The 23,246-nt window shown below is 42.5% G+C and overlaps 1 protein-coding gene and 1 long non-coding RNA gene across 4 annotated transcripts; one reads left to right on the top strand and one right to left on the bottom strand.

The window, feature by feature from the left end:
• The first annotated feature begins 1,407 nt into the window (after window positions 1-1,407).
• On the top strand, window positions 1,408-9,660 carry LOC119035836 (cytochrome c oxidase assembly protein COX16 homolog, mitochondrial). Of its 3 annotated transcripts, none has more exons than XM_037127324.2 (4): window positions 1,408-1,638; window positions 3,690-3,761; window positions 5,549-5,611; window positions 9,292-9,660. In XM_037127324.2, exons 1-4 carry the CDS (start codon window positions 1,570-1,572, stop codon window positions 9,406-9,408), a joined length of 321 nt encoding a protein of 106 aa, XP_036983219.2. In that variant the 5' UTR covers window positions 1,408-1,569; the 3' UTR covers window positions 9,409-9,660. The 3 variants fall into 3 exon arrangements, with proteins under 3 accessions (XP_036983219.2, XP_036983225.2, XP_036983234.2); XM_037127330.2 differs by lacking the exon at window positions 9,292-9,660 and adding an exon at window positions 6,384-6,534; XM_037127339.2 differs by lacking the exon at window positions 5,549-5,611.
• A 751-nt stretch (window positions 9,661-10,411) lies between these two features.
• Window positions 10,412-19,305, bottom strand: LOC128628573 (uncharacterized). Its single transcript, XR_008392981.1, has 3 exons — window positions 19,085-19,305; window positions 15,768-15,849; window positions 10,412-10,571 (listed from the first exon to the last, which is right to left on the bottom strand). It is a non-coding gene; the product is annotated as an uncharacterized LOC128628573 (long non-coding RNA).
• Between the last annotated feature and the right edge of the window lie 3,941 nt (window positions 19,306-23,246).

The raw sequence follows: 23,246 nt of genomic DNA, 5'->3' as shown, positions 1-23,246 counted from the left end.
AAGAGCATTGACACATTTCCTAGGAGAGTGTGTGTGTGTGTGTGTGTGTGTGTGTGTGTGTGTGTGTGTGTAAATCTCATCCAAGAAGGAGAAGCCAGGCAAGTCCAACAAAAAATTTCTTCTGATGTAATTTTGGAAATGAGTGGGAGAATGACCATTGCTAGACTTGACTGGGTACCGATCATGGCCAGGGCATCGTTAGAATTTCAAGGATTCACATAAAAATACTAGTGATACTAAGTACTCACCAGGCACTTTGTAGTACAAGTCCCATCGTGCTTACGTAACTTTATTAGATTCAAATCCCCCCCCCCCCATTTTGAAATGGTCAGGCCAGACCCCCACTCTCCAGACACTAATGACCGAGTCAGGCCAGTTTCCACCCCTCTGGACTGCGTGTGACTCAGTCGTCCAGACTGGTTTGGTTGCCCGAGGCTTAATCAAAACTCACACAGAGCACAATAGACACCTGGCACGAGCCACAATAGCCTGTGGGCAGACGGACCCTCCTGTACCTGGGAACAGCCCCGCCCTTTACCTAACTTGTCCCGGCTCACATTCTGGAACCCTGAGGCACCCGCCTGGGAGAACAGGAGACCAACCTCTCCCTTATTCCCTCACAACCCCCGAGCTTTTTCTTTTAAAAACCTCTCTCCTGCCTTCCCCTGGGGCTGTAGTTGACCCGACTCAGCCCGCTTCTCCGTGCAGCATCAAATAAATAAAAGCACTTGGATCAGATCACCCGGTTCTTCCCGCCTCTATTTCTCAACGTTTCTAACCCATTAAAAAAATGGAAAAACAGAACTTAGAGAAGAGTGGTTAATGTCCTTAGTAGATAGCATTGGATATTAACACTCAAGATTTGAAGCCGGAACTAGAACTTTTTCTGTGCTCCTAATACTCTATCACGTTGCCCCTGCCTTTTGTATTGAGTTTAAGAAAATAATGTTACGTGGGAGAAAACTTATTCATGGAAAAATTATTTGCTTCTAGTCACAGAAAGAAATGTCGCTCCAAGTGCAAATAGAAGACAGGGAATACGAAAGGATTGATAGTTTTATCCTACCTATTTTAAATATTGTGTATTAATGGAATACTTAAGGTATATAGTAAGACCAAAAGATCAGGAGACAACTGACACAAATAGCCATAGGAATTATCTCCAACTTTACTTTTTTTCCCTTAGTTGATTTTATCGAGCGGCTATGTCCCAGGTAGAAGATGTTGGCCAAAGCCCAGAACATGTGAGGTACTGGTTACCATATCACTTGAGGAGTACAAAATACTATTTAAGTCCCTAAGCCCCTAGAGCAAGCTAGCGTGCCGGAACCAAAGCTCCTACTCTCAAGTTCCCGGCCGGTAGCGTGAGTACGTTACGATGAATCGATTGCTTTTGCCTGGCGGAAGTCTGACATGAGAGGACCATAAAGTGGAATGCTGGGGAAGGTCGGAAGAGGACTCTGGGACGTCCCGGGCTGGGGCCGGGAGCCGGCAACTCCAGCTGTGGCGATTCGGGAGGCCGCACTGGGCCTGCCTGGCCGGTGTCCCAGCGGGTCTGAGAGTTAAGGCATGTTTACACACGCGGTAACGCGTGCCTTGCGCAAGAACAAGACCCTCCGCTATGGGGTCCCGATGTTGGTGAGTGCCTCGAAGAAAAAGTGTGCGGGCAGGATTGCGGAAGGGGTGGGACCTCAATATCCCTACCTGCGGGAATCTGGATTAAGAGGCAGAGAACAGTGACGCGAGCTAGGAAACGGCTGGCGTTCGGTTGAGAGTTTATATTCCTATTCTAGTCTTCTCCGGCTGGTAGTGGGACCTCTAGTCCCCCTCTTATTTTCCCTAGTGCTCCAGAGAGCGACGTTTTTAATCCAAAGAACCAGATTTTAATCCAAATTTGAATGATAACAACACCCCCAACCCGTCTCCCCGCCAGCCTCATCTGATTTGACGATACTCTGGATCTTTGGGACTAGACGTAGTTACTTAACTGTACAGTTTTGGGAATCTCCATTTTTCACTTCCCTTGTTTTTGAATTGGCGTGTTTCTTCCAAGGTCGTTGTTGAGTTAAATAAAGCCTTTTGAATTGAGTGTTTACATGGCGGCTCCTGTCACATCGTAGCAGGCCTTGAGAGGTCAGTGTTTATATTTATAAAGCATTCAGGAAAGTCCAATGAGTAATTCCCTCCCAGGCACCCGGACAAAGACCAGACCATTTTTTCCCCCCTAATGTCTGTCACCTGTGGGTACTGTGATTACAGTAGTCCAGGAAAGAAATGATAGTAGCCTAGACTATAGTGTTATAAGAGGATATAGTCAGAAATTGTCAGAGCCAAGAAATATTTTGAAAGTCGAGGTGACAGAACTCAGGGCTGGATTGGATGTGAGATAGGAATGAGAGGTGCTAAAGATGACTCCAAAGAAATTGGCTTGAGTAATTGGATGAAAGTAGTTGACGTGCAGGATGAGAACGATTGCTTAGGGGCAGGTTGGGGTAAAAAGGCTTTTTACAAAATGTTAATTTGTATGTACCTGTTAGACTTTCAGGTGGAGATGTCCAATAGGAAAGGGAGGTCTTCAGTTCAGAGGGATATTTCCCATTGAAAATATGCATTTGGAGGTTGTTAGGTTATAGAGGCTAAATTTAAGTCCATGAAACTAGAAGACATCCCTTAGGAACTCTGTTGGTTGTGAATAGGCAGGAGAGATGTGATGGTCGGAAGGGTGAGGAATGAGTAGAGGGAAACTGAGAAGTTAGGAAAACAGGGGTATGTCTTTTCATTGAAACTAAGATAAAGATTATTTCACTTTACAAAGCATTCTTTCATATTGACATTGCAAGTATTAGATGCTTATGTATAACAGGTACCTGATTTGCTGTCTTTTGATTTTATGTTTTAATTTTATGTGTTGGGGATAGATGTTTTAAGTTTTATGTGGTCAGATTTATTGGGTTTTGAAACTCATAGCCTCAAAATTTTGTTGGTATTCCAACTTTTTATATTTCATATTGTTTTATATCTTTTTGTATTTCTTTAATTGCGATCATTAATACATTGATATAAAAGGAAGGTATGGATAAAACTTAATGTTTTTCCAAATTGTTAGACTTTGCAACTTTGGGATGAAGAATTAAAGCCCTTTGAATTATTGGAATAGATGATAAAGTAGCAACAACAATTCGAGGGTGCTTTTACGATTGCTATTCTTTTATCACTTGGTAAAGAAATGGAGAAAAATCTCTCCAGTTGTCTTATTTTGTAAAGTCATAAAATTGACAGAATTCTTGTCTTGAAGAAACAAGGCCAGAAGTGTATTCCTGGCACCATCCATTGTGTGAGTTGGCTGTTCTTTTATTTCCTTGTCTATTAAATGGATTATTTTCTTTAGTTCATAGGTCTTTTGTAAGGATTGACTAATACAATGCTTGTGATGATATTATTTAAACCATAAGGTCAAGTACAGGTATGGGGTACTGATTTTGGTATTTGGTAATGTGCTAAATGTTTCCCAGTGGCAGATGGCAGTATATACAGCATCTACTCTGAAAGATGAATGGTAACTAACCAGTAAAAATAATCTACAGGATTTTGTATAATCTGTCACTATTGGCATTTAGGTAAGTAATCTATAGGTAGACTGAATTCTGCCCTTCTATTTTTTTTTTAATTGTTTCCTTTCTTTGTTTCAGGTATTGATTATTGGAGGTTCTTTTGGTCTTCGCGAGTTTTCACAAATCCGTTATGATGCTGTGAAGATTAAAGTAAGAACTATGAATGGAGTTTGTAATGTGTCTGTGTATATGTACATCCTGGTTTAGGGTGTGTGTATACTCAGTATACTAAGCAGTCTGATTTTTATCTAGCTGTTCAAGACTGATCCATGATGATTAGGGTCTTATTCTTTGTAATAGCATTAATGATCACATGGAAATGTGTCATGAAATATAAAGAATTTAATAATCATTCTTTCTTTTTAAAAATTTTATTTAATTATTTTTGCAAGGGAGAAAGAGAGGGAGAGAAACATCAATGTGTGGTTGCCTCTCACATGTCCCCCTACTGGGGTACCTGGCCCGCAACCCAGGCATGTGCCCTGACCGGGAATCGGACCAGTGACCCTTTGATTTGCAGTTCCTTAACTGCTGAGCCACACCAGCCAGGGCTCATTCTCTTTATTCACTGAGAAATTTGCAGTCTTGTTAGCATTCTGATACAACATGTGTTCTGGTGTAGTTGCTTTTAGGATTTAGAGAGGACTAAAGAACACGGGGCAACAATTTCACCCCATTTTATTACTTCAGGTGTAAATTAGCTATTTCATATTAACACCAATAATTTCATAAATTATATTGCTATGCATCTTTAGTAACTAATGCTAAAAGAAGAAATGCAAATATAGTAAAAATAAAATTGAAGGTCAAAGTAATCCTCTCCACATAATCAACATTGAAGAATAATTTCATTTTAGTTCACCATTTCAAGTGGCTGATGAACATTTTTTTTCTAATTTTCATCCCTTTGTAGATAAATTGCTTTTTCACTCTTTTTTTCTTTTGAGATTTTCTTTTTGTCCCTGATACATTCTACAGCTTTACCATTACTTGATTAAGAATGGGCTTTTTTGATTAAGAATGGGCTTTTTTGTTTTTTTACTATGCTCTTTCAGTCTGAGGACTCATTTCTTTTCTGTATGGCATTCATTTAATTACTGATTAATTATTTAATTATTGCCTGTATTTCACTCTCTTTACTCTCTAATTCTGAAACCTCTAATAAGACATGTGTTGGAACTTTTGCACCCAGCTCTCGTGACACGCCTTTTCTTTCATTCACCCCATCTCCTCGTGCATCGTTCTGGTGGGTTTTCAGGTTGCACCCTAGTGGACCAGTGTGGTCTCTACCTGTGTTCAGTAACTGTTCAGCTCTCCCATTTCATTTAATTTGGGTTTTGTTTGTTTATTAATTTCAGCCACGACTTCCTCCTTTCCTAAAACCTTTGCCACTCAAAGGTAATGTGGCATCAGCTTCTGTTTACCACCATGGAATCCTGTCCGGTTTTCACAGATACTTCGTTTCCAGTGTAGAAGGTGTTCTCTTTTGTTTTCAGGAGCAGCATTCTATTTATTGGTATTTTCACATTTCTATGTGGTAACATAATGGAGGGTGGTAGTTAATAGCATGGACCTCCGGAGGCAGAGGGCCGTGGTTCACAGCCAAGTTCTGCCTCTTTGACAAATTTTCCAAACTCTCATTATCCTCAGTTGTGACCATACTAATAATACTTACAGGCTTTTGAGGGTATTAACGGAGGTAATACGTGTCAAAATGCCTGCACATAACAAGTACTCAGTAAATATTAGCTGCTGTTAGTGGTGGCAGTACTACTGCGTCAGCCATCATTCTGTGACTGGATGAATGGTGGAGAGTTTGCCGTGTTTTGTAATCTACCGTCATAGCCATCCCTTATAGGACTTTAAGTTGAAAATTAAATCCAACAGACTTGAATAATGTATGGCCCCTCTTTTTTTTTTTTTTTTTTTTTTTACAGATTGATCCTGAATTAGAAAAAAAACTGAAAATGAGTAAAGTGTCCCTGGAGTCAGAGTATGAGGTACATGGCATGTTAATGTGGTCTCCCTTTGTAAGTCTTCCTTTCAGTGACTGGCTCTGTCTGCCTTAAGGTCGGTGAGCCCAAGCGGTTAACAGTGCAGGAAAAAATTTACCTTATGAAGGGCTTAGTCAAAGAACATAGATGAAGGACCCATGGACATGGACGGGGGTGTGGGGCTGATTATGCAAGTTGAGGGTGGGCTAGGCGGAAGGGGCAAAGGGGGACAACTGTAATAGCGTAAACAATAAAATAGTAAAGAAAGAAAGAAAAATATTTACCTTAAACATACGGTATTGGGACAACTATGTAGTCATTTCAAAAGAAAATAAAGATGGATCTATATTTTGTATACTGTAAATGAGTAAATTCTAGGTGTATCAAGAATTTAAAAATTAGCCCTGACTGGTGTGGCTCAGCGGATCGGGCATTGTCCCGCAAACCGAAAGGCCGCTGGTTTGACTTCCAGTCAGGGCACAGGCCTGGGTTGCCGGCCAGGTCCCTGGTTGGGGGTGAGTGAGAGGCAGCTGATCCGTGTTTCTTTCACACATTGATGTTTCTCTCCCTGTCTTTTTCCCTCCCTTCCTCTCTCTCTAAAAATAAGTATTAAAATCTTTAAAAAATTAAAAACAAAATACTAAAAGTGCTACAAGGAAAAAAAAAGAACATTCTTTTCTGTGATCTTAAGTCAGAAAAGCCTATTTAAAATGTGATACCAAACCCAGAGGCTTTTTTTTAATCTTCACCTGAGGATATGTTATTGGGATATTTTTAGAGAGAGACATGTGGATGTGAGAGAGAGACATCAGTTGGTTGCCTCCTGTACACACCCAGCTGGTGGACAGACCTACAGCCTTTTGGCGCAGCGATGACGCTTCAGTGAACGCACTGAGCCACCCGGCCAGGGTGACCCAGAAGCTGTAAAGGTAAAGAAAGAATGATGAGTTCATACATGAGAATTCAGAAGTTCAGCCTTGAGAAAAAGTAGTGTATGCATATCAAGTCACTAGTTAAATGAGAAATCCTAAAAATGCTTTTTTACCATATTACAAATTAACTTATTTAAATATGAAGATCATCTACAAATCAATATGGAAAAGTTCAGGAATTCAGTTCGTCAGTAGGAACATGGGCAAAGCATATAAAGAGTTCAGGGGAAGGGAAATAAATATCTTAGGCATATGAAGAGCTATTCAACTTATAATAGGAATATTACTCAGCAAAGATCGAAGAGTTTAATATTTTATAGAATGTGGTGAAGGGGGATGTTCTCCATCTCTCTCTATTTGTTCATTTTTTTTGTGGTGGATCACACCAGGTTGGGCAAAACCAGGCAGGTTCCCTGTTGTGAGTATGTGAAACAGAGGTTACTCTTCCATTCTTTATTTATTTACTGTTGTATTATTTATGAGTATTATGTAAACCTACTCTTTCCCATCCTTGTGTTTTTTCATTTCTTTGTGTGTTCGGTCATTTTTTAAAAGAGATTTTATTTATTTTTTATTTTGAGAGAGAGGGAAGGGAGGGAGAAAGAGAGGAGCCCAAACCCACAACCCAGGCATGTGCCCCTTCTGACAATCGAACTGGTGACCCTTTTCCCTGTGGGACGATGCTCCACCAACTGAGCCACACTGGTCAGTGCTGTGCTTGGTCATTTCTGATTGAAAGGTGGAGATTGTGAGTAATACATTGAAGAGATTGATCTTTGGGCAGGCAGTTCCATTGTTGGCTGTTCATTTTGAACTTGGTTTTGTGCTTTGTAAGGGGAACTTTGGAAAGGCTTTGGTGTTTTCTAAGCCCCTCTTTGTGGGTTTCGTTCCCTGAATTGTCTCTCTAAAGAATCTTGTCAGAACTTAGTTTTAAGCTTTGTTGGGTGAGTCCAAAGTAGGTCTTCCCCTTGGCATAATTCTCACTCCTAATGAGCAGCCTTTTTGGTGTCTCAGCTGGCTGTCAAGGTGGCAGCTGTGTAGTAAGTTCACTCTGACAAGGGCCAAAAATCCAATATTGACACCGCATTTCCTCTGCACTTCTTGACTCTGTTCCACACTTGATCCTGTAGCAGTTGGCTGTTAACTGGTGAGCCTTCAGTGGTCTTGCCCAGTATGTGTACAGCCTGGTCAGTGTTCAGCGACCCTGCATGTTTTGCAGAATTAGCGACTGCTTTTTCTAGCAGAATTCTACAGGGAATCTTATTCACCAGAGATCTCTGAAGTCTGGAGCACTTTTACATGAAGTTGTTCTGCCAACTTTGCATCTTATCTAAGAATTATTCTTAAATTCTCTTGAGTGTGTATCTTATATTATCTGGCATTATTGCTTCTTAAAACCATTTTAGCCTCGGTTGGCGTGGCTCAGTGGATTCAGTGCCAGCCTGTGAACAAAATGGTCACCAGTTTGATTTGTAGTCAGGGCACATGCCTGGGTTGCAGGCCAGGTCCCCAGTAGGGGGCGCACAAGAGAGGCAACCACACATTAGTGTTTCTTCCCTTCTCTTTCTCCTTCCCTTCCCCCTCTCTAAAAATTAATAACTAAAATCTTTAAAATTTTTTAATAACTTTCAATCATTTCATAACTATACTTGAAAATTATTTGCTTTCTTCTAGCACATTAATAGAATTTTGTTCATCGATATATATTTAATACAAACTCCTGGTAAAACCGTAAGTGAAATTTAGAGGATGGTTTCATTCACTACTTCCCCATCATTTTGGTGAAATCTGTAACTTGCTACTTCTCACTATATAAGTGCTGTGTCAGTAGTGATGCTGTGAAGCGTTTTTTCAGTTCTCTTAGAAACCATGGAATTTGATAACTGAAGAAACCAGGCAGGCCGTTTGGTCCCGCTTATTATTATTACTTATGAGGGAATTAGTGCCCAGATGGCTTCAATGCTACACAGCTCATTAATGAAAGTAATCTTAGTATCCAGATGTCAGGGTAAACTTACATTATTCCCTGTCCTGAGTTCTCTGAGCCTCTTACTGTCTTGTTCACTCAATATTCCAGAACAGTCAAAGCAGATAAATGACAGTTACTGTCAGAAGGGTGAGGAAACACTTATGTTCTCCCCTTTTATCCTACCATTCTTCTGGGGCTTGGTGGACCAGATTAACCGAAGGCGCAGTGGCCCAGCTGTAGTTGAGCTGGTTTGTATTGCCTACAAGGGCTCTGCTCGTGGCAGCCCCAGGGAGCGTCTTTTCATTCTTAAGCCCGGGCTCATTTCTCAGGTGCGAGGCAGATCATCGTGGTCTGTTTTCTCCCTCCCAGCAGATTCGAAGGTCTCCGCCTTGGTTCTTTCCCTCTCATCTACCACTGCTGCCCGTGCACCCTGTGTGCTCACTGTTAGGCTGGATCAGGCTTCCGAGTCGGATGTTTGTTTTCCTAGCTTCTTTCCTTTCTTTGTTCTCTCAGAAACAAAGCATCTAGACTCTTTTAAAAATGTGTACTAGTTTTATTCTCATGGGGTAAAGATAGGCATTTACATCAATAGCAAGCAAGAAAAATTCCAAATGCTAAGAAATACTTGATTTCTTCAGTGACTATGCTTGACATGCAGTTTTTGTTTGCTCAAATCATAATTGGGGTCTATTGGATTCTTCCCACTCACTTATTCAGCCATGTCCTGATCAAAGCCACAGGAACCCTTCACTAATGTGTGTACTCTAATATCTGTGCCTCCGTAGAAAATAAAGGATTCCACTTTCGATGACTGGAAGAATGTTCGAGGACCCAGGCCGTGGGAAGATCCCGACCTCCTCCAGGGACGAAATCCAGAAACCCTGAAGACGAAGACCACTTGACTGTGCTGGTTCCTTTTTTATTTTTTAATTTAAATAAAATGTTATCAACTGAGTTCTCACTACATACTCCTGTCCGGTGGAGAGAAAATTTCAGACCTTCAGAAGAAGCCTGGATGTAAGTTGATAACAGATAATCTTGATTAAAAAATCAAGTACAAGTTTTTTGCTTCCCAACTCTGCCATTTGCCAGTGAAAGTAACAGTGTTGACCACATGTATTTTACACCACTCAATAAAAATGAGAACACTGCTGCTTACAGACTGTCATTATTTACACTCTCAAATGTGCACCCATATTCCTTTTCCACTAGCCACTGGGACAGCATTTTGACACTTAGTCTGATTCCTGATGAGAACAGTAGGTCTGGATCTAACTTTTCTTAGTTGCACCAAGCAGTGATTTTATGTCAAACCTGCCTACGAAAGTGATACCACCGTGTGGTAAGAATCTTGTTTTCATTTATAATACCTCACATGGTGTGCTAATCAGTTTCTGAAGCATCACTTAATGATTGTATTGATGCTGTTAAAATGTGTTAAGATGATTATATTGCTCCTGGTTTAGATAAAAGTCACAAAGTATTACATATTACATACAGACACAGCAGTTTAGGTAATCCACTGCTGAGTACAGTTTGGGAAACACCAATTTCAGGTAAAGCTTTATGCCTTACATGCAGACTAGTTTGTTTTTTTAACTTTGTGTTTGCTATGATCTAAATGCCATGCAAAAGGATAGAATTGAGGAAAGTTAGGTTTTTTTGTATTCGGTTGGCTAAAAAGTTCATTTGTTTTTTTCCCTAAGATAAGGCTCTAAGATACTAGAGCCTTTTTTCCTAAGGCCCTAGTAGCACTTAGTTATCTTTAACTTCATTCAAAACAATTTTGTTAGATTGTATTGTGACAGCTGTCAGATCAGTGCATTAAAAAAACATCAAAATTGGTCAGTTTTAGTGTAGTTATTTTAATATTGAAGATGGAAGAAAATAACATTCTCAGCATACACTTTATTATTTCAAGGAAGGGAAACAAAAAGGATTTGTGCAGTGTATGGAGAAGGTACTGTGACTGATCGAACGTGTCAAAAGTGGTTTGTGAAGGTTCGTGCTCGAGATTTCTTGCTGGACGATGCTCAGGTACCAGTTGAAGTTGAGAGCCATCAAACTGAGACATTGAGAACAAGCAACGTTATACCTATAGCCAACATACTCAAAATATCCAAATCAATGAAGTTATTGGTGAAAATGAAAAACGTGTCTTTTATTTTACAGAAAAAATTAAAAGCATTTTGGCCAACACAATGTATGTAACCAGTCTGGAAAATATTTTGGCAGTTTCTTAAAAAACAAAATAGGAGATTTCTGATTTCCAGTTCAACAAGTAGGAACCTTGGAAATCGTAACTTCAATCTTAACAACAGAGAAAAAGGCTGAAAAACTGAAAATCCATGGGTGTTTGATCCACGAAGGAACTGAGGTCACAAGACAAAACCACCACCCTGAACATGTGAGGCAGATAAAGAAAATCACACTTTGCGTGGAGGGGAAGCCACGGAGCGGCATCAGGGGGACTGTTTAAAGGGCAGTTGACAGTCTGGGCATGAACTAACTTGGTAAGTTATACCGAGATCAGGCTGGGGGTGCACCAGGTTCTCACAGTGACTTAGAGAAAGAGAAAAATGTCCCCGTGTTTCTAGCAGGGAAGTGGGCAGTAATCATTCAGAAGTATGCCCCCTGCCCCCAGGTCTGCTTTTATCAAAAGCCTGGCCTCAAAGGAAGCTACGAGTATTTTGCTGGAGCCAGACCACATTGGGTTTTACCAGAGGCTGACCAGATGGGGTAAGGGAAGCAATGCAACGCCTGCCCCCTCTAGGCTTCCTGTCTTAACCTGAGTGGGGGCGGGGGGAGAAAGACTGAGAGATGTGAAGGTCACATCCCAGGGGCCCATGATCACTAAAACACCTGATCATAAGATTATAGAACATTCCCTCTTTCTGTCCACATCACTGCCCACCATTAAAGGCCCATTCGCTGGAGTTTTACCCAGTCCAGTGGGGTACCATGTCCAATTCAACAAGAACTGCAAGGCACACTGACAGACAAAGTGCACAGTCTGGAAGATAAAACAAGCATGAGAATCCTGTTCACATAGGGCACGGATGTTGGGATTATCAGACTGAGAGTTGGATAATTCTTAGAGCTCTAATGGAGGAAGTACGCATCGTGCAAGAACAGATGGGCAATATAAGAAATGGACATTTTAAGAATCAAGGGAAATTCTAGAAGTTAAAAGTATCTAGACTGGAAATAAGTACAATGATCTCTATTTGTAGATGGTCCTGTGTATATAACATTCTAAGAAATCCACTGAAAACTATTATAACTAATAAGATTGGCACTTTAGGTGTATTCACTTACAAGGCTGGCATTAGGATTTGGTAGGATTGTAAACCTCAAGCGCGGAGAATCCTGCCCAGTCTCGTCTCTCCTCTCTACTACAACATCAGAGACAGTGCTTTCTGAGCTGACCTGATAAGAAAGGTCTTTTCCCTGGTCTTTCAAGCTCCTGGTAAGAAATTAATATGTTGATCTGACATCGATACTTTTTTTTTTGAGAGTCCATGGGAGCATTTCAGATTATAATGCAGTTGATTGGTAAGGTTCTATCATTGTCTTTGAGTACTCCAACCTAAAGAAAACTCAGGTTCCTGACAAAGTATTAGTAATCAGTGTAAAATTTACTGAAGTTTTCATAGAGAAGTTTTGCGCTGCACACCATACAATGAGTGAATAACTTCAGAAATCCACTTACTAAATTTCTCTTCCACCAAAGTCCAGCCTGGGCACCTCACCCTCTTCTCACGGGGCCATTTCCCTGAGAAGGGTCCCATCTCGATGGGTCCTGACTTTTCTGTTGCTGGATCTTCTCTTGCTCATCCAACACCCTCCTGACACATGCTGTCCACCCCACTTTCTTTCAGACTCAGTATATTTCCATGCACAGCAAGACAGCTTTTCCCCAGCTCCTGCAAAGCACTGCACCCCTCCCCAGATCCTCTGCAAATAAGCTGGTTTCTGGCACAGGGAAGTAGTGAGGGACAATACTGAGGAGCTTTATATCACATAAATGTAGTATATATATATGCACTATCTGGGGGAAATTCTTTAGCTATTTCGTGCCTCAGTTTCCTTATATGGAACACGGGAAGATAAAACAGAATTAGTGTGATTTGATTATGTAAAGCTCTTAGAACAACAACTGGTGTAGAGAAAGCGATCAATGGATGTTAAGTATTATTATTAAATAAGAAATAATTATTAGTGACAAGTTCTTATTAAAATGTCACATCTAAAATAGTATTTTAATAGCATTGCCCAGCCATCTATAAATAGCAATTAATCCCGTGTGGAAACATATATCTAAGTGACCTCGTGTGTCCCTTCTGCAGACAGCGAAGTGCAGTGGGAAACCATGTAAAACGACAGACCCGACTGGAACCTTGGCTCGGTCCGCCGTGTGGGGCTGTCCCGCCGCAAACTGCAGTCTGCCACGCGTCACGTAACCCTCCCGCGTCTCCCTCACTGCATGTGTAACATGGAGTTTTGTAGTTAGTTGTCTGTGCCAACCAGGCAAAGAAAAGATGGGTGATAAGGCAGTGGTTGTTATTATTACTGGTCGTAGATGGAAAATAACCTGTTTACAGCTGATAAGCATTGTTTCAAGTCATCGCTTCAAAAAATTCGGTGAAACAAATTTCTCCGGCTTGTTTTCTGCCGTTTGACCCTTAAACAATGTTTATTTTAACCTTCTGGAAGCATTATTGAATGATAGGATGCACATGGACAAAGGTTTCTGGAATGGGTTTCCTCTAGAACTTGAATGGAGACCAGACTTGGAGGACCCGAAGGTTAGGAGGCATGTCTTGGATGCTCCCAGCATCAGTCACCGACTCACACCACCAGAGGGCGAGCGAAGACCATACAACACCGAGTTTGGGGTACTGGCCGCTTCCATTATCCAGGTCCAGGTCTGCTGTAGGGCTGCACTCTCCACAGGGGTCCCTAAATAGTGAATCCTCACTTGTTCTCTCTCGGCATTCTCCCTTTAGACACTGTGGGGCCAGGGGATTCCAGGGACTCCAGGCTGCGTGAATCGCCTCAGCTACCCGAGCAACTGCATCCTCTGTGCAGGGCCGCCTCCCCAAGGAGAGGCTGGTGTCTGCTGCCTGCAGAACCACAGCAGTCCCGGACTCCACAGAGGAAACCCAGGCGACCACAGAGGGGGCAGTCTTCCACGTGTGGAGTTTTGAGGAGCTGCCAACCACCTGTGCCTACCACCTGTGTCTGAGCTGGGCTCTGCTCTCTTTTATTTATTTATCTCTTTTATTTATTTATCTTTAGAGAGAAAGGGGAGGAAGGGAAGGAGAGAAGGAGAGAAACATCAATGTATGGTTGCTTTTCATGCGTCCCCTTGCTTTTCATGTGTCCCCTGCTGAGAACTGGCCTGCAACCCTGGTATGTGCCCTGACTGGGAATCGAACCGCGATTGTCTGGTTTGCAGGCCCGCGCTCAATCCACTGAGCTACACCAGCCAGGGTCCACTCTCTTTCTTATTTCCTTCTGCCTTTGTACTTCTTGGTCAGCTCCCTCCTGTTCCTTTTCAGCTCCCTTTTCCTTGCCCAGATATATTAACCACAAGCAACGGGAGCTACTTTGCATCAGATGGCTCTAGGAAGGAAAATCAAGTCCTCTCCCTGGTCCCTTGAACCTGCTGCTTCACAGACACACTGACACGGGTGCACACAGGCACAGGCGCACCAGCCACTGCCCCCCGCAATGGGAGTCTGAGGGGGAGGGGCCCTCCAGGGCAGCAGCAGCGCTGGGCAGGTAAGGGAGGCCTGTGCTCAGCCTGCGTTGCCAGACTGTGTCTTGTCCTTCAGTACCCAGGGAGGACATTTACTCCTGGGTACTGAAGGGACAAGGGACAATGTCTAGGAGTCTTGGGATTTGGGAGTGGATTTAACCAGGAGTCTATCGGGCAAATCAAAGTTTCCCTCAGGCATTGGGAGCACAAGAGATGAGACTCCAAGCCCCACACTGGACGCTGAGAAGATGTCTGACTTTTCAGAAATCAAAATACTTTGCCAGCACAAGCCCAACAGTGAGGTTCTCGGGGCTTGTCTGGTGATTTTTATGGCTGATTGTATTGGACTGTGACCGTTTTAACACACAGGAAAAGAGTCTTGACAAAGCCTCTGTAAAGGTGCATACTCCTCACCAGTTCCTTGGACCGTACACCACTGAGAAGGGCCCAAAGGCAGCCTTCTCCCCTCTACCTGCTGGCTTCCCCTTCCCTGCCCATCAGGGAGGACAGGAAACCACCACAGTTGTCCCCTCCCTTTCCTGCTTCCTTTGCTGTGCTATGTGAGTCACTTTTACCACGACCTGCCTCTGAAGTTCTGGAATGTGAAGACCAGGGAGGCCTACACTGATAGCCAAGCACTGTACCATTCCATAGGTTCAAGCCAGCTCCTGATACAGCCCCAGAAATACTGCATACAGGGCCTATGTTTATTCAAGTGTCAGAGAGTTAGAGAATGTGAACATGAGAAAGAAACATAAAGATCACCTATCTTGGACTAAGACCCTCATTTCACACCGAGGGAAGATGAGGCCAGAGAAGAAGGGCGATGTGCCCAAGGTCACACAGCTGTAGTGGAAGATTCTGGACGGCAATCCAGTTACCTCCATTACCAGTTGAAGACTGTCCTTCTGTTCACCCTGTTTAAAAGGTTGGGTGGGAACCATTATTTTCCCCCCAAAAGTGATAAATTCTGCTTGTCTCTATTCGTGAGTGAGGGTGAGAATACAAGCCCCTGCGAGCAGGTGCTCGGTAAATACATGCTTAAAAAATGGTGACTGAATGAATGGGTGGATGGTTGTGAACAGGGAAAAGGAGAATAGCTACAGCCAAAAGCAAACAAGACAGAGACACCGCTGTTTGGAAGTGAGTTTGTGCCCCGGGTATGAAACCTGGGGGAGGGGGGCATACCTGTGTAAGGGGTGTCGGTAAGCACCGGGTGTGCTGAGAGTCCAGTCTGTGATCCCGGCACCAGACTGCTGCTCCACAAACCTCTTTGGGCTCCACTTCTCTACTTTCCTTGACATTGAGTAACTAGAGTAGATCTTAGGGATTGTCCCAGATCTGTGTCAGACCACGGGTCCCAAGGAGGAAACGGATTTCATAGGAAGGCCACCTTGCTTTGCAACGCCGTGCTGTGTGTGTGTATGTGTTTGTGTGGTAGGGGAAGGGAGTGGGTCTTCCTGGAACATACTATGGGCAGAAAACCAGCATTCTCACCTTTTACCCTCCAGTACTTCCAGCTCCACTCCCAGATCCCAAGGCCCATTTCTTCCTCTGCTCTGTTCATGAGGAATGAGAACTTGGAAAAGAGAAGGGTTCATTTTGAACTGCTTGTAGATGGTGAAACAATCTTAACATAACTCATTTAAACTTTTAGTACCTACCTAGCTTGTCATTTATTTTATTTCGTATCTCAGTATATAGCCAGTGAAATCAAAGTCTTGTAACCATTTATTCTTCTCTTATGTTATGGAAAATATTCCCCAAAAAACTCCAAAGGAATTCATTGGTTTCTTAAATTACATTTCAGAGACTCTTCTCTTTCGGAGACTAGGTTTCTGGCACTTGGCAAGTCAGTTAAAGGAGAGTACGTCTGTGAGGTTCGCGGGGAGGACTCTGCTGCCTGCCTCCGCATGTGGGGGCAGGGCAGGCTTGGCCGCTCCAGCTTGGTCTGCAAACCCCAGCACAAGCAGACCCTGACTCACCGCAATGTACACTGACTTGTGTGCAGGAAATGGGCTCATTTAAGTTCTCTTTGATCTCATCAACTAATGGATATCTGATTTAAATTCAGGTTCCAGCCTCTCTGTTCAAATCAGTCTTATGGTATGTTGCAACGCACAAAAATACACCTGGGTGCTAGGAATTAGGTTCCTGATAGGCACAAGGATTGCAGTGGGAAAATAAGTTCTTTGAAGAAAAAATAACTAAGAATGGAAACATTTATACTCTGAGCCTACTCAAAATGAGGATAACTTAAGTATGGTCCCCAAATGTGGTAATTTTGCAAGGCAACTACTGATCAATTTTTTTTTTGGTATCACTTTATGAGTCTAAGGAAAGGCACAAAATGCCTTACTGGCAGCAAGAACATTACAGATCCTGGGCTGAATAAAACGTTAGAAAGTCACCAGTCAGGCAGACCAGGGGGTTTCCACCATGGATAAGGTCTAGCAGAGAGGATGACAAGGATTAATTAATGTGACAACTATTTATTGAGTGACTGCTATAAGCCAGGCAATAGTCTCCCATTTGGAAAACAGCAATGTTAACAACAGAAAGAGATCCCCTACCTTTTGGTTCCCAGTCCACACTCAGTCCACTGGGCTATACTAGCCAGGCGATCCCTACCTTTATGGGCCTTATATTCTAGTAGCCGGATATAAGTATTACATAATAAACATATGAGTACATTCTCTGGTATGTTAAAAATTGATGAGTGCTATAGGGATAAAAGAAAGATGACAGGATTTGAGAGTCTGTAGGAGAAGGGACAGCAGGTTATCATTTTAAATAGGGTGCCCAGGGTAGGCCTCCTTGAGATGAGATTTGCGTGAACATCTGAAGGAAGGACATTAGCCATGTGCATCTCTGGGGTAACTGGGCTCCAGGCGGAGGAAACAGCCAGTGCAAAGGCCCTCAGGTGGGAGTGTGGTTAGGGAAATGGAGGAGGCAAGTAGAACTGAAGCCAAGTGATGCAGGGGGAGAATAACAGGAGAGATGAACTGAGAGGTAAAGAGAGAAGGGCAGAGAGAGATCATAGGCTTTGGTGGCAATTCTAAGGCCTTTGCATTTTCTCTGAAAGGAATGGCACTATTGGAGAGTTTTGAGCAGAAGAATGACATGACTTACAAGTATCATTCTGGTGCTGGGTTCAGACATGATTCCAACGAGCTAAAGGCCTCCTTCAAATGTACATTTCACACCTCAGTAAAGAAACAAGTATGTGAATTATGGGGATGTGGCACAAGGCAGCACAAGAAGTAAAGTTAAAAGCAGCTGGGAGTCACCTATGAAGAGGGTTGTTTTGAATCCTGTGCTGAAACATTTCTCAACACTTCTGAGGACTTTTGCAGTGACTGTCCACCTTTGTGCCCTAGACAGTGTGTTTACTCTAAGTGTGCAAGTCCAAGGATGTTAAATAAGCCTCACCTGGCATGGTGCAGGCTTCTCTATAGGGGGCAGTACAGAGCCAGAAGCCTTAAAACCTTGGTTTACCACTGTTGGCTCACTCCAGCTGTCTTTTTTCTAAGGCAAGGAAGAAACTCTCTTCGAACAAAACATGCCTCAGAACTCCTTCACAGCACTCACTCAATCAAAGCAATGGTTTTATTAAAATATTCCACATCATTCATTCAATGAACACTGAACACTTGTTCATTGGACAGGAATTTTCTAGATGCTGAGGAGTCAAACAGTAAGACTCTCTTCTCTTTTCATGTTGCTTATATTCTTATGTATCGTCAAAGGCACTGACTTTATAAATGAAAAATTGTAGAGTAGAATAAGTGTTTTGTTTGTGTGTGTGTATATAGATAGGTAGATAGATAGATAGATAGATAGGTAGGTAGATATAGTTAAGATTCTGAGGAGGCGTTAACTTACATTGCCTGCATGGACCTGGTTTCCCTGGAGCTGCATTTGAAGTCACAGAAGTTCAGGGAATACTCAGGGAACAGTGTCTCCTCTAGGATGGAGTTTGGAGATAGTAGCAGGAACCAGGTCAAAGTTATAGGACAAAAGGCCCCAGATTTCTTGCTAAGAAAATCAGAATGCAGACTGCAGGTAAAAGTAGGAGAATCTCATCATCATTTATTTCTTCTAGGTAACTTCCAGTAGTGTCAAAGATAAAACTTGAACATTACAATGAAGTTTTCTTTCCTTTTTTTTCTTTCCTTAGTTGACCCCATAGTCCTGTAGACTATGCTATTGGGGATTAGGAATTTCTCTTCTGGAGACCACTTAGGGGTGTCTTTAATAGATGGAAAGGTAGTAAGAAATTAAACCAGATATGTTTCAGTGGTAATAGAGAGGCAAGGGCAGATGGGAAGATTTCAGGGATACCATGGAACATCTTATTCTATGTCACCTGCACTCTACAAGGTCATCTCAAATAATCCTTGATAGGGGAGGCTTTCTCTGACTTACCCAGGAGAACCTCCCCTGTAGGGGCGATTTCCTAGGTTACCTTCGTACCTTAGGCACGCTTTCACTTGCGTGCCTATTAGATTGCCAGCTTCTTTAGGGCAGGGATCATATAGGTATGTTTTAATCTGTCTTCCTCAAGCTTTCTAATGACCAAAAAAAGGTGTGCTGGATGGCTGTTGAATGAATGAAATACAGGCATTCATAGATGCTTGAAGTTTAAAGGCTAACTGGAAGTTAAAGCACTAGCATTAACGGTTCGACGATCGCAGGACAGTACACTGTTTGCTACCAATCAACCTAACACTTCGTAGCAATTAAGACTTTTAAACAATACATTATGCTGATAAACTCCCCATTCCACAAATAGCCGGAGACTAGAGTATTACCTTTATAATAATTTTCCTTGGCTGATTTTATTGAGCGGCTCTGTGCCTTAAAAGACTTCAGCCAAGAACTGGAACACGAAAGGAGCTTAGAGTTCAAATCTCTAAATCCCAATTGCACGCCGGCGTCCCGGAAGCAAACAGTTCGCTCTGCAATTTCCGGGGGAGTTGCCGGAGTAGGTTACGAAGAATCGATTGCTCTTGCCTGACGGGAGGTCTTGGAAAAGGACAGTGAGCTTGGAGTGCGAAAAGAGCATGTTCTTGTCCAGGAGGCAGTTTGAGCCGCAGACATTGGGGGTGGGCGCGCTGGGCCTGTTTGGCAAGGAGTCCACGTGGATCGGAGAATTCAGTCATGTTTGTCCACGCAGTGACGTGCGCTTTGCTCGAGAACAAGACCCTCTGCGACGGTGTAGTCCTGTTGGTGTCCGAGTTGGAGAGGTGAGAGCCCAAAGGCTTCCGGAAGAAGCGTTCGGGCGGGATTCCGGAAGGGGCGGTGCCTCCTGCTTGGTGGGATCTAATTGCGCGCTATCTGTGTTGCGGGAGGCTGAAGACTAGGAACCTGGCACCCGCGAGCGGCGGACGGATTGAGTTTCTCTAGACTGGCCTCTGGGCTGAGAGACTTGGCAGGAGGTAACAAAATTAAGAGACGTCAGAGCCAGATTTCATCCCGAGTCGGGTGATTACAAAGTCTGCATTTTTTACTTAATACAGCGTGGAGTTTCTCAGGATCACTGGGGCCAAACGCAGTTACTTAACCATTGTACAATTTGGTGCATTTACATGCACCAGTTTAAGTTTGTGAAACGGGCTTTATTCATATTTCATGAATATGAAAGTATATACTGTAAGGGTATATACAGGATTTTTAGCACGATGCCTGCTAAGTGGTAGGGACTCCCAAAGGGGTAACTGTTCTCCTTTGTGTTTCTATAACACTTTGTACCTACCCTTAGTACATTACTGCCCTCATGGTATTCCACGGTGTTCTTTAAGTATTTGTGCCCGTATTTACGCTGAGTGCTTTGGTAATGCGGACTGCTCCTACTGCTCAAAGGAACACAGGTTGACATCGGTGTACCAGTTAGTGGAAGGACTAAGTCCTGAAATGAGTTGGATCCGAGCTGGAATCCAGAAACCTTGCTTTATTTGCTGTGTGATTTGGGGCAAGTTGTTTGCTTTTGCAGTTCTCAGTTTTGTCCGTAAACAGTATAACTTTGATAAAGCTTTGTAACAAGAGGTAGGCCTTTCAGTCAGAATTATACTAAGTCCAGTTATACTGGACTAAGTATACTAAGTCCAGTTATACTAATGAGGCCAAGGAAAGGCCACTTAATTTTAAACATAAAGTAGTCCATTTTGAGAGAGAGTTAATAAGCCTTGTCTCTGGTAGTGGGTCAAATGGCTTATGGGCACATTTGGAGTCAGGGTGACAAAAGTACTGGATACTCTTAAACACAACAAAACTACTGGAATGAACTCAAGTACTACGTCCTCTTTCCCATGTAGGAATATTATGTACAGAACATCCTATTGTTATATGTATCCCACAATTACTGTAACATCTTCAAGGTGGATTATTTCCTCTGATAAATAGTAGTAGTCTTTAATGGGATAAAATACAGAAGAGAGTTTGACAGTATCAGTTATACACTAATAATTTGCTACTCTGTTAGCACACCCGCCCCCTCCCCCCCAGTGATGATTTTGCTGCTTGAACTTCTTCCCTACTCATTCCCTGAAGTTCCGTGATACCTGACCCACCACTTTATAAATCCAATACTTTCCTCATCTTTACGTTGACTTCCCGTTTTAAAAAACCCTGTTTTAATCAAACCCACTGTGCTTCTTCCTCTTCCTTCTTCTAGCTTTCAGCTCTTATTTTCCTTAATGGTTTTATTTGGTCTGTCCATTCATCTGTATTTTTTAAATTGGAAAGTCAAAGGGCCAAGATTTGCCCAAGGCAGTAATTAAGGTATACAAGGATAGACAAATAGACAAAAATTAAAATAATAGAGATTTCAGGGGGGAAAAGACCCATTTATGTCAATACCTGATTTATGGAAATAAAATGAAGACACTATAAAGTACTATGTAAAGGAAGATCCTTTATTTATTTATTTATTTATTTAAATATATTTTATTAATTATGCCATTACAGCTGTTCTATTTCCCCCCTTCATTCCCCTTCACCCTGCACCCCCCTCCCCCACCATTCCCTCCCTTCAGTTTATGACCACATGTCTCAAGTTCTTTAGATTCTATTATTTCCTATACTATTCTTACCCTCCCCCATCTACTTTCTACCTACCATCTATGCTACTTATTTTCTGTACCTTCTCCCCCCTTCTCCTTCTCCCACTCCCCTGTTGCTAATCCTCCATGTGATCTTCATTTCTATGGTTCTGCTCCTGATCTAGCTGTCCTCTTAGTTTGCTTTTGTTTTAGGTGTGGTTCTTAATAACTGTGAGTTTGCTGTCCTTTCACTTTTCATATTTTTTTATCTTCTTTTTCTTAGGCAAGTCCCTTTAACATTTCATATAATAAGGGCTTGGTGATGATGAACTCCTTGAATTTGGTCTTATCTGAGAAGCACTTTATCTGCCCTTCCATTCTAAATGAAAGCTTTGCTGGATAGATCAATCTTGAATGTAGGTCTTTGGATTTCCTGACTTGGAATACTTCTTTCCAGCCCCTTCTTGCCTTAAGGTCTCTTTTGAGAAATCAGCTGACAGTCTGATGGGAGGTCCTTTGTAGGTGACTGCCCCCTCATCTCTTGCTGCTTCTAGGATTGTGTCCTTCATTTGAATCTTGGCTAATGTAATGATGATGTGCCTTGGTGTGTTCTTCCTTGGGTCCAACTTCTTTGGGACTCTCTGAGCTTCCTGGATTTCCTGGAAGTCTATTTCTTTAGCCAGATTGGGGAAGTTCTCCTTTATTATTTGTTCAAATAAGTTTTCCACTCGTGGCTATTCCTCTTCCCCTTCTGGTACCCCTATAATTCGGATGTTGGAACGTTTAAAGATGTCCCGAAGGTTCCTAAGTCTCTCCTCATTTTTTTGAATTCTTGTTTCTTCATCCTTTTCTGTTTGGTCATTTTTTTCCCTCCTTCTGGTCCACTCCTTTGATTTGAGCCCAAGTTTCCTTTCCATTACTATTGGTTTCCTGTGTATTTCCCTGCATTTCAATTAGTTTAGCCTTCATATGTTCCTCTAATTTGTGACTAAAATCAACCAGTTCTGTGAGCATCCTGATCACCAGTGTTTTGAACTGTGCATCTAAAATTTTGGCTATTTCTTCATCGCTTAGATTTATCGGCTCTGGGGCTCTGAGTTGTTCTTGAGCCATGTTTTGATCTGTTCATGCCTGTTACGTATGAGGAGCGGAACCTTAGATGTTCACCAGGGTGGGGCCACCCAGGTCACTCATTTGTGACGCTGTAGGTGGGGGCGGGGTCAGAGAGGGACAATGGCAGTTCCCTCTGCCTCTTCCTGCCACTGGGGCCTGCGAGGTCCGTCTCACCGCTCGCTCCTTCACCGGTTTATCTTTGCGCAAATGTGTGACCACAGTCAACCCTCAGTGGGTCCGCCCGCTTCTCCACACCTGGGATCCACCCACGGCTGCTGGCACACCTGGGTCGTGCACCCGGGTTGGTCCGGTGGATCTTTCCTGCCTGACTCCACTCTGCTGCTGGCTCTGTCCCTCTTACCGTTTTGGCTGAAGGGTTCGTTGTTGTCAGACTTCCATGTAGTTCAATTTTCTGTGGTTTGGCTGTATTTTTGTTGCTAAAACTTTATTGTTTTTAAACTTGGTTTTGCAAGAAGGTGCAGTGCTTCCACCTACGCCTCCATCTTGGCAGAAGTCCAGGAAGATCCTTTAAATATATAGTGTTGGGACAAATATTCATAAGGCAAAAAACAGTCTTGACTTCTGTTCTATACCACATAAAATCAGTATTCCATTAACTATATGTCAGATGTAAAAGCTTTAAAAAATTTAGCTGATGTAATCTATTCAAAGCAGAAAAATAATCCTTAGATGAGACATAAGAATCATTATAAAGGAAAATATTGAGTTGTATGCTATTAAAATTAAGAACTGATGCTCATTGAAAGATAACATAAATAAAGAGAAAAGATAAATTTTAATCTGGGAGAAGTTATTTGCC

This window comes from Artibeus jamaicensis, unplaced genomic scaffold (genome assembly GCF_021234435.1).
Source record: "Artibeus jamaicensis isolate MK-2021 breed Jamaican fruit bat unplaced genomic scaffold, CSHL_Jam_final contig_851, whole genome shotgun sequence".
Taxonomy (NCBI): domain Eukaryota; kingdom Metazoa; phylum Chordata; class Mammalia; order Chiroptera; family Phyllostomidae; genus Artibeus; species Artibeus jamaicensis.
This window is presented reverse-complemented; position numbering and strand designations above follow the sequence as displayed.